Source organism: Neodiprion lecontei, chromosome 7, assembly GCF_021901455.1.
Source record: "Neodiprion lecontei isolate iyNeoLeco1 chromosome 7, iyNeoLeco1.1, whole genome shotgun sequence".
Taxonomy (NCBI): Eukaryota; Metazoa; Arthropoda; class Insecta; order Hymenoptera; family Diprionidae; genus Neodiprion; species Neodiprion lecontei.
In genome coordinates this window covers 16,453,482-16,463,626 of record NC_060266.1, presented here as the reverse complement: position 1 = coordinate 16,463,626, position 10,145 = coordinate 16,453,482, and the positions used below count along the sequence as shown (strand labels likewise).

The following is a 10,145-nucleotide window of genomic DNA, read 5'->3' as shown; positions in this document are numbered from 1 at the left end:
TTCAATATTTTCTTCTAACACGTTATTCAAATTATTCTCTACTTCAATCAATGCTACATCAATCTTTCGTAAACTTTCCATTGTTTGCAGCTCTTCGCTTACACAAGACCCAAACTTATCCATGAAAACCCCATCAAACGACACATATGCTGAATCCAGCCATATATCTCTGATACCAATCTTTTGTTTTCTATAACTGATATCCACGTCGTTTTTAATAAGCCAATCCGTACCTAAAATAATATCAACATTCATACGAGGCAAAGCTAAAAAAATTGTTTCTATATCTAAATCCAGTATACGTAGATTGAGAAATATTTGTTTTACTATATTAATTATTTTTTCGATAGTATTATTATATTATATTTTTAGATGGTAGTTCATACACATTGAATTTGTTTTTAAATTGCAAATATAAATCCTGTGAAACATGCGTCACCTGACTACCTGTGTCTACAAATGCAAAAACCATTTTTTCGTATATCTTGCACCATTTGCATTTGACTAATAATAAGCGAATTTATTTCTCATTCTCCAGCATGCTTCATAATAATTTTAGCTTCGGTAGATTTGTTCAGAAAATATGTTCGCAAGGAACCATCTTGATAACCGTATCTACTATTATTCCACTTTCTACTGAGTTTTATTTGCTGATCGACCGAGTAAATTTGCGGTTTAAATTGTTCTTCAAAGGCATTAAAATTTCGAAATGTACTTTGTGAATTTTCAAATCATGCTTTCGCACGTTCTTTAGCTGCTGTTCCAACAACTGATAATTTTAAGTCATCTGGTACAAATTTAAGTCTAAAATAATCTTTCAAGTTACGTAAAAAATCAAATGGGTTATCATCTTTTTCTTCTTGAAAAATCGGTATACCGACTTCCATCGAAAAAGTGTTACTCAATAGTTGTATCGGTCTGGTGTCAGTCGTCACATTACTTGCGTGTCGTCCAGTTAAATTACTTTCCACGTGGAGAGGCAATACTCGTATTTTTTTTTTGCATCTCCTCCAATTGTTGTTTAAAAACTTGTGTGTCCTCCTGCTTTTCTGAATCCCGCATTTTTGATTTTGTATGAACGACTTTCGGTGTACTGACTTTTCGTACAGATGTACTGCTTTTCTGTGTTACTTAAGATTTCGATCTGGTGAACATCAAATTACATTAATATCTCTTAAATTACCACGGCATATTCTACTATTATTTAGATACAGTATATCTGTCAAGTTAAAAGTTATTATTGTCATTCTTTTTTTTTATATAGAAAAATACAGAAACAAATATGCGTAACAATTTACTAGTTGGATTCTATTTTTTTCGGGCGCGAATTGTGACGGAATGCCCTTCTTCCGTTACAATACAAATAAATAAATTAAAATAATAAATAATTTTGTACATCTCCTTCACCACATCTCCGTGTCAATGTTTATTAGAAGAACGCGAAAAAAGAAAACAGAACGTATAACCAGCTGATAAAATCGTTTGAACTCTTATTTCCTATCGTGTATTTGGTAAAGTCGTGATTGTTTGTATAATATATGTGTGAAAGTAATATAAATGTATGTATAATGTAAGCTTATTACTAGCGATCCGAGTATGATTGAGCCTCGTGTTTGTCCAGTTTCGTCCGTTAATTTATTCGATTGCCCTTATTGCCTTTTCGTAGTTTCCATTATTATTTATATATTTGCCTTTTTTGGTGTGTAATTTAGGTGATTGTTCAACTTTAATAATTCAGTGAATCTTCAATAAACAATTAGATTTTCGAAAAGCTCACTCCATTTTGAGATATATATATATATTTTATGTTTTGACCGTGTTACCGGTTCAGTTGCCGTCCAGGGAGTGAGAGCGAGAAATGGTGAGGATAGAACTCATGAGCCTAGTACGGAGGTCAAGCCTTTACGTTGATGACATTCAAATTCTGTTGTGATTTAGGCGGGCTTATTCGACTGCTACAAACTTCACGTAGGTCAATATGAAGTCAAGATATAAATTCATAGGGATCCGAACGCATACATCGACGACCATGGTGCCAAACTATGCGTGAATTACAAAAATTCATACATGCATATAATCCAACATTATAAACTATAAAATTATAAGATATTTGAATACATAAGCAGTATTGATATATGTGTGCAAAAAAGTGCTTGTTTTGAATTCATACTATGTATTCATGATATTATCTTGGAAGGCTATCACATTAGCTGTATGTATATGTGCATTAAACGCATACGTTGACGAACACGGTGTCAAACTATGCGTTATCCACAAAAGGTCGTAAATACACTTATTCAGTATCATCAAATGAAAAATGTTGAGACATCCGGATATGGCAATATAGAAACATGTGTGCAAAAAGTGCATGTTCCGTATTCGTACCAAGAGTTGGTAAGGTCAATATATAAATACTAAATCATATAAATGAATACTCTCATTATCTTGGAGGGGTTAGCCCTTTGAGGGGAAGTGGGAAATATACTTACCACCTATTTTATTTCCGTTTTCTTTTTTTTCATCTTTGATGTTTCGTGGCTTTAATCTGTACTCAGGCATTTTTTAGACTCTTAAATTCCGAAATAATGTAACCCATATGAAAAATTAGGCCACCTGACTTGTTTTTTTTTTGATACTTATAAACAGTCAATTAATAAAAAATCAATTTCTTCCGGAAAAATCGGCTATTGGTAAACGGATAGAGCTAGAGCTCTGATTTTTACAAATCTTTTCTATGCTTTGTAACTATTATATATATTTTTTGAAAATTTTTTGACACAACAGTTTTTTCAAAAACAAGTTTTGAGTTTTGAATAACCCCAAAACCCAATAACCCAATAATCAAATTTGACATACCCATGTTTTACGGTGCGCTGAGTACGTAAATAATATAATTTTACACGGGACAAATGGCGAATGATTCCATATTCCACCACTATGTGGCGAAGACAAAACCGTAATCAAAAATTAACTCTTTAGTACTTGGAATAACTAAAGCTATTGTCGCACAGAACTTTGTCTTTTCTTAGCGTTTTTTCGATTTGAGTGGAAAAATGAAAAATCATCCACGTCCACGTTGTTAGTTCTGGGTCACGCTGAGAGGGAGAATAGGCGCCATATTTTATTTTTTATTTAGGACTTTGAAAATAATAGTCACTATCTTGGATCCACCATCTTAAATGTTGGTAATTTAACCTCATATTCGTAATCAGCGACTCCAAAAATCCCCCATCATCAAATTTGGCATAAATCGATTGTTTTTTTAAATTTCGTACGCCATCCTGGATCCACTATCTTGAATTTCGTAAATATAACCTCAGATTGGTAATCAACGGCCCCAAAAATCCGCGCATGTCAAATTTGGCATCGATCGCTTTATTTTTTTAAATTTCGTACGCCATCTTGGATCCGCCATCTCTAATTCGGCAAATGTAACCTCAGATTCGTAATCAGCGGCTCAAAAAAAAAACCGTATATCAAGTTTCGCATAAGTCGATTGATTTTTTAAAATTTTGTCCGCCATTTTGGATCCACCATCTCGAATTTCGCAAATCTGACCTCATATTCGCAATCAGCGACCCCAAAAACACCTTGCACCACTATGACTTTAATGATTGGTTTTCTTTTATAAATGATTCCCTCAAAGGGTTTAATACATTCGTCATTTACATCAAACGCATACATTGACGGCTATGGTGTCAAGCTATGCGTTATTTACAAAAAGTCATACCTATATTTTATCCAGTATCAGCAACTAAAAACTTTTAGAGATGGGGATGCACAGATAATATAGACCTGCGTCGTCGGAGCATGCAACAAATAAATACCGCATATTTTGACAACAATGTCGTCAAAGCATACGAAACATAAATACCGCATATTTTAACGACAATGTCGTCGATATATTCGTTAAGCATATAATCAGTTTGACGACTGTCGTCAAAGTATGCAAATGTCGTCAAAGCATTCGTTATCTCACAAATTTGTCGTCAAAGTATACGAGAACACACACACACATAAATATTGTTGAGTTATAGCCGCTTTTATACATCAATTTGACTGTAACGATTTTTATGTTGCTTTATAGATTCAATAGTTAAAGTTGTATGAGTAGAAATCTAGCTTACGCACCGCCAAAGCTAGATGGTCGACTATTGTCTTATAGAGAGAGAGAGAGACAGCGATTCTCTCTCACCGTATTGCCGCGACACCTGAAGCGCGTCGTTCTTCTAACCCTTTTCTTCTTCGTTCGTCTTTCGCAGTGAAAGCATGCGTTAAACACGCAAATGTTTAACCTTAACTCTCTGATTAATTTTCCACAAATGTGAGATTAAGACCCACGATTTCCAAAAGGCAACCTCAAACCGTGTGCCAAAAATTGATGTAGGTATGGTGGCAAAATTTTTAAATATAAACTAAGATTCTACTGGAGCTGAAACACGTGGAGTAAAGCCAGTAGGTAAATCATATCATGTTGGTCTAAATTTATGAAATTTGTTCGAGAAATTGTAGATTCCTTTTCATACATACGTGGGGTTCTAGAAAATGCATTCTAACTTCACAATAAACGTCAATCGCAGTCTGCTTCATTAATTGTGTTTTCTATGCACTTCTTTATACCCAGAAGAGTCTACAGAAATTATTCATTTGTCAATATCAATGATCATCTATATCTTCCGCTATTCACTGTAACGCTAATTTCTGTTACCCTCGGATGAGGGCTTACCGTTGACCCTTTGTCGCGATTCTCCAATTACTCTAAACGACTAAACTATAAAAAAATTAAATATGTTGGGCGCCAGACGACTTAGCGTCGAATTTCAAACAGTAATACGAATCAATAAGAAATAATACGAAACAATACGAAAAATAACTAGAGAAACGTTGTACGGCTGGCTAGGCTCAGATACTCACACGAACTGGTAGAGTGGCGGTATTCAAGGCACCTTACGATAATTAAAGTATTAAAGAAATAAAAAAATAAAGAATAAACTCGAGCCAGGGAAAATGAACGGGTCAATCAGTCTCTCTGCTCTTGATCGTGTCTCGCTTGTTGTCTCGTCTTGTTACGTCTTCGATTATATATATTTATTAATCGTATGTGGCGGACACCCGCCACCGGCAGGCCGGCGAAAAACCATAAAAGTATTTCCGTTTCTCCATTTGTATCTTTTTCCATAGTTCTTTACAACTAACCTTCGAGTGTCCAGGCCTCGCCTCGCTAGCCAAGGGCTAAGGGTTTGACCGCGCCGGAAATTTCCCTACATGTGGCATTTCTGGCGCGACGCGACCCTTGGCCTCGACTCGGGGGCGAGCCTGCACTTTTTCTTCATCTCTACCCCAGTCTTCGCCACGCTCTTGTCATTTAATTATTTATAAAACTACATAGTTGTAATATAAACTGTTGTAAGAAGAAACATTGTAATAGTGAATCTGTCTCGAAAAACACCTTTCATCTTGTTTTCACCCGAACCGTGATAATATATCTTTGTAACATATATATTATTAATAATAAATTATTGTTAATAGGCAATTGTGATTGAATTCATGAAGTTATCTTATGTATTGGTTATACATTTTTTAAATGTTTTGTAAGTGTTAATTTTAAATAAAAAATGGTCCCCGGGCGCGTCAGTAATGTGTGTTCATATAAAGGCTGCAAAAATCGACGTGATGTTACAAAACTCTTTCGGTTTCCAACGATTGACGTTCATCGTCGTGATAAATGGATCCAGCATTGCGGTATGTATTGTGACGTGGTATTTCGTACCCCGTCACATGGTTTAATCATCGCACTTCCCTACGTACGAATATCGCTAAAAATAACGAAAGCACGTCTGAGACCAATACTCCAAAACGAACGACTAGTTATCTTTAAGTGAAACTCTCTTTATTAAGCTAATTTTATTCTATTTTCTAATTTTGTAACGCTCTACGAGAACCATCTACGAGGCTTCCGCTTCAAGATACCAGGACACTGCCTGACAGGGGTCACGTATCAGCTCAACATTTAATTTTTATTTTTTATCTTTTAAGATCATTATATTTAGTTTATAAGGTCAGGCGGCCAATGAGGATGGTCGACATCCTTACGCCTACAATATTGATCTAATCTGAAAATGAACCTATAAACTAAATATAATGATCTTGAAAAATGAAAAATAAAAATCAAAATTTTTTTTAATAGAATTAAATAGTTAATAAACAAATGTAGGAAAAGAAAAAAAAAGATTTCCCCTTCCTTCGTAAAAAAAAAAATGTTCGAAAATCGAGGCCCCACCGTATATGTAAAGCCTTAACTTTTATTCTGTACATCTGTAAATTATGATTTGTTTATTTCTGAAGTTTCTGTACAACTTTCATTAAGATCAGCAGTGCTTACTTTTCTATGTTTTTACAGGCAACTCTGATTTATTAAAAAGGAGTTTAACATCGCTCGTCAAGTCTGGCGTTTGTGCATCACATTTCGCGGAGGATGATTTCGTGACGCCTGATCGTTTAAAAAGCACAGCTGTTCCTATCGATCATAACACGTTGGCCCTGAATAACTCTTCGGAAATCATGTAGCACGATCAGTCTGGAGTAAATGATTTCGCGGTTGAATTGCATTCATTTGCCGAAGAACCCATGGAACACGATCAACCTCGCATGACTGAAGCTGCGATGGATAATCTCCTGAAGAGGGTAAAGTTGCTGAAAAAGGAAAATCATGACTTTCGGAAAGAATTGCGCGCCTTAAAAAAGAAGTTCATAAATATCAACGAACGTGAGAATCGAGTAAAGACAAAAGCTCACACGTTCACTAGGAAAAGTACACATGAAATAGTTTTGTCACTTTCAGACTATTCAGATTAATTGAATAAGTATCACATGTAGAGTATTGCATCCGTTTACGAAGCAAGATCCTCTTGCTTCTTCTCTCTGTGTGCTTGTCTCAGTCAAATTTGACAGAACGCAAGTTAATAGATAGTCCTCCGAAAAATTTTCAAGTATAAATTTTCCACCACTTTCTTTTAAAGCAAAGCGTATTACTTATTCTGCTGTGCGATAATTGTGGTGTCCAGTATGAGATGGATAATGCAAGCCACCTCAACTCTTCAATAATATCAGAGCACTTTTTGGATCTGATTCATTGCCAGACAGCGCATCGACACACGTTTCACACAACAGAGTCTTACTCAGATGTTTGACAACAAAACCAGTAATAAACACAATGATCCTATCAGAAAATTCAGATACAGTTCGTATGTTGGATAAATTGGAATGATCATCAAGAACCCTAGAAATCTCATTCAGATTCAGGATTGCATCACGACCAATTAACCGAGCAGTTGACGTAGAAGAATTTATCATATCTTCTGGTTTTCACGCAGATGTAACATATAATATGGATATATTCTCTAGCAGTATGCAATTTCCTGAGTCTGTGTCACGAATTTCAGAATATATAAGGAGTTTCTTGAAAATTACTTCAAACTGTCGGACTGTGGGATCATTATTTTGATTGCCATGTGAATGAACACAGCCAAAAAAACAACTCTACATGGTCCTGACTCAATTTGTAGGTTGGTATGTGCGTCAGTACTTTTGTGGTTTCACAAAGTTCGTGGAAAATACCCTTAAAGCTTTGAACGCAGATCAAAAATCCAAGGAACCCCATTGTGTGCTGTGTATTCAGAATACTACGGCCAGCGTCACCTTCCTTTAAACCTAATATATAATCTCTACATTTGTCAAGCTTTGTTATAATTTTAGCTTTATTCTCTGAATGGATTAGCTTTTTCAAGCCTTCATGTGTAAAATTTTTTAAATTGAATATATCAAAAAGATCATTGAATATTTTGAGAAATTCTGCAGTGGCTGCAGTTTTCGAAATAATCCAGCTGTAAGTTCATTATAGAGAATTCAATCTTGTTTGCAAGCGATTTGCTTAGTACTTGTGTGGCAAACTTCACTTTCATTTTCTGTTCTTTAAAATCAGTGTGGAGTGATCGTAACTTGTTACCTAACAATAAGAGAAGGCCTTCTTCTTCCTGTATGTTATGAATTTTTTTGAATCAATCCCATAAAACCAATGCGCCATTTCCATTCATAATTACAAGTTTTGCATCTCAGTGAGTTTCGCATTGATCATGTGACAAGGATCTGGTATAACGTATACGTTTTCTGATGTCATAGGATGCACAAACGATGATTGCAGAGCACTAGGGTCATCAAAATTACAGCAGAGTTGTTTTGCTCTTGAAATGTTGGCAGAAGCTCCATCCAATGTTACCGATATCACTGTTACACCACATTCTTGCAGCACGGTTAAGCACTGACTGACAAGAGTGACTTTTTGCTTTGCGTTTATGCCGGCAGTTAAGAAAAACCCAACTGGTATTTTCCAAGAACAGTTTACACATACGAACAATGACACCAATCTTTGCCAACAGTTGATGTATCATTAGCTATGTTACCACCCATATCCCCATACCCACTAAACTTTGTTCCATCGTACTCGATGTGCTGGCGTATTGCCATTTCATGAAATACCAGAGATCCCATTAATAAATGATCAACTGTGCTGGCACGTTCCTTGATAGCGATAAAAGATTGAGTATTAAAACCAGACTCTCCGTTTACTGATTGATACCAGTTTGATAATGTTTGAGGGTGCGGCAAACACGATTCAAATTTTTAAAGAATATAATTGTATGTGCGTGGTGAGTAATAGTGCAGTGTCAAAGCAAATAATCGTAACTCAGGTGAAAACTTCTTGGGTACTACAGCATGCATGGACTTCATCGTTGCTCGTTTGAATAAATCTTTGGTTGACCTACCGAGATTTGTTAAAACATCTAGCTGTCCATCGGTGAATTATTAACGTTTCTTTAAACTCGCCAACACGTTCTGCAATGTTGCAATTCGTTTGTCTTCCCACCGAGTCGCTCGTTTTAAAAGTTTTATCCGTCTCTCATATGATTTCTTCTGATTTTTCATAATACCACGTAAGCGCATCTTTGTTGGAGAATTAGCAATGAACGATTTTGATACCCACGTAGCTTTATCAGCAGACCTAGGTTGTGGCTGTGTTTGTGAAGATGCATCTTTCCTGTCACTTAAATCATTTGGACCTGAAAAGATCACAATTCTGAGATCGTGATGTTGCGACAAAAATCATATACATCTAGACAATCGGGTGGCACGTAAATGAAAATGATAATTTATGGTCAGTAATTTTCTGTTTTTTTCTTGTCGATACTTCAATCTCATGTACTGTAAAAGTTTCATTTCCTCTGAAGTGCTTACATTCAATTGTTTCTTCAAACGTATCCTTTTCTAGTTTCAGTTTCAGTTTTTCAGTTTTCTAGAGTGCTTAATTTTTGTTTTTTCTTTGGCAACCATATTGACAACCACATTGTCAACCACATCATTGTCAAACGCAGCAGTATTAGAAACGTCTTGAACATTGTGTATCTAAAGCATTAAGAAAAAATATAATTTACATTCCCTCCAACGCTAAAAATCCTTGAATACTTATACGAGAACTACATATACATAAAATTATTGAACTCACGGATGGAACAGCGAAATATTTTAGCCTTATTTTGCATACTAAAGTACGATCAAATGAATCACTTGAAAAGTGACACGAACATAAATATGGATATTTTTGTAAAGATGCCTCTGTCAACCCCATTCGATTGATCCATATCTTTCGTTCATAGATCTTCTTTAGAAAACTAAAATGTATATACAAATGAAACATAATAGAAGACATCTACTAGGACCATCGCTTCTTCAATTTTTACAGATGACTTACCGATGGTATGAAATCTTGGTTCGTTTTTCAATCTCTAATTGAGCCTTGCTTTTTGCACTGGATTTATGCGTGCAACGTATTGCCGCACAGTGAGGCATCACTTTCAATTTAAATTAAAATATTTATTGCAAGCAAAACCCAGGGACCTACTAAACTTAGCTACTAAAGACACTGAATCAGGCACTAGTTGTGTAAACAAACAGTACATACAGGTACTATATCTATATTCATCAGATTTTACTTCATTTTAATTAACGTTGAAACATTTAGCACCCATTTCAGACCGTAGAGTACAACTTCATGAAATGCGAGCAAAGTAAAATTTCATTAATTACAAAAC

General features: G+C 35.4%; 1 protein-coding gene across 1 annotated transcript; it reads right to left on the bottom strand.

Annotated features, from left to right (window-relative positions):
• Positions 1–9,251: 9,251 nt before the first annotated feature.
• LOC124295390 (peroxynitrite isomerase THAP4-like) lies at positions 9,252–10,026 on the bottom strand. The gene is made up of 3 exons (XM_046745269.1): positions 9,806–10,026; positions 9,560–9,725; positions 9,252–9,459 (listed from the first exon to the last, which is right to left on the bottom strand). The coding sequence occupies exons 1-3, from the start codon at positions 9,901–9,903 to the stop codon at positions 9,334–9,336; spliced, it is 390 nt and encodes a 129-aa protein (XP_046601225.1). The 5' UTR covers positions 9,904–10,026; the 3' UTR covers positions 9,252–9,333.
• Positions 10,027–10,145: the final 119 nt, after the last annotated feature.

Excerpts from the sequence above, each read along its gene's own strand:
- LOC124295390 (XM_046745269.1), bottom strand. The coding sequence starts at position 9,903 with ATGCCTCACTGTGCGGCAATACGTTGCACGCATAAATCCAGTGCAAAA. Across the intron at positions 9,726-9,805 it reads ACCAAGATTTCATACCATCG|TTTTCTAAAGAAGATCTATG; the intron begins GTAAGTCATCTG and ends TATACATTTTAG. Across the intron at positions 9,460-9,559 it reads AATATTTCGCTGTTCCATCC|ATACACAATGTTCAAGACGT; the intron begins GTGAGTTCAATA and ends TTAATGCTTTAG.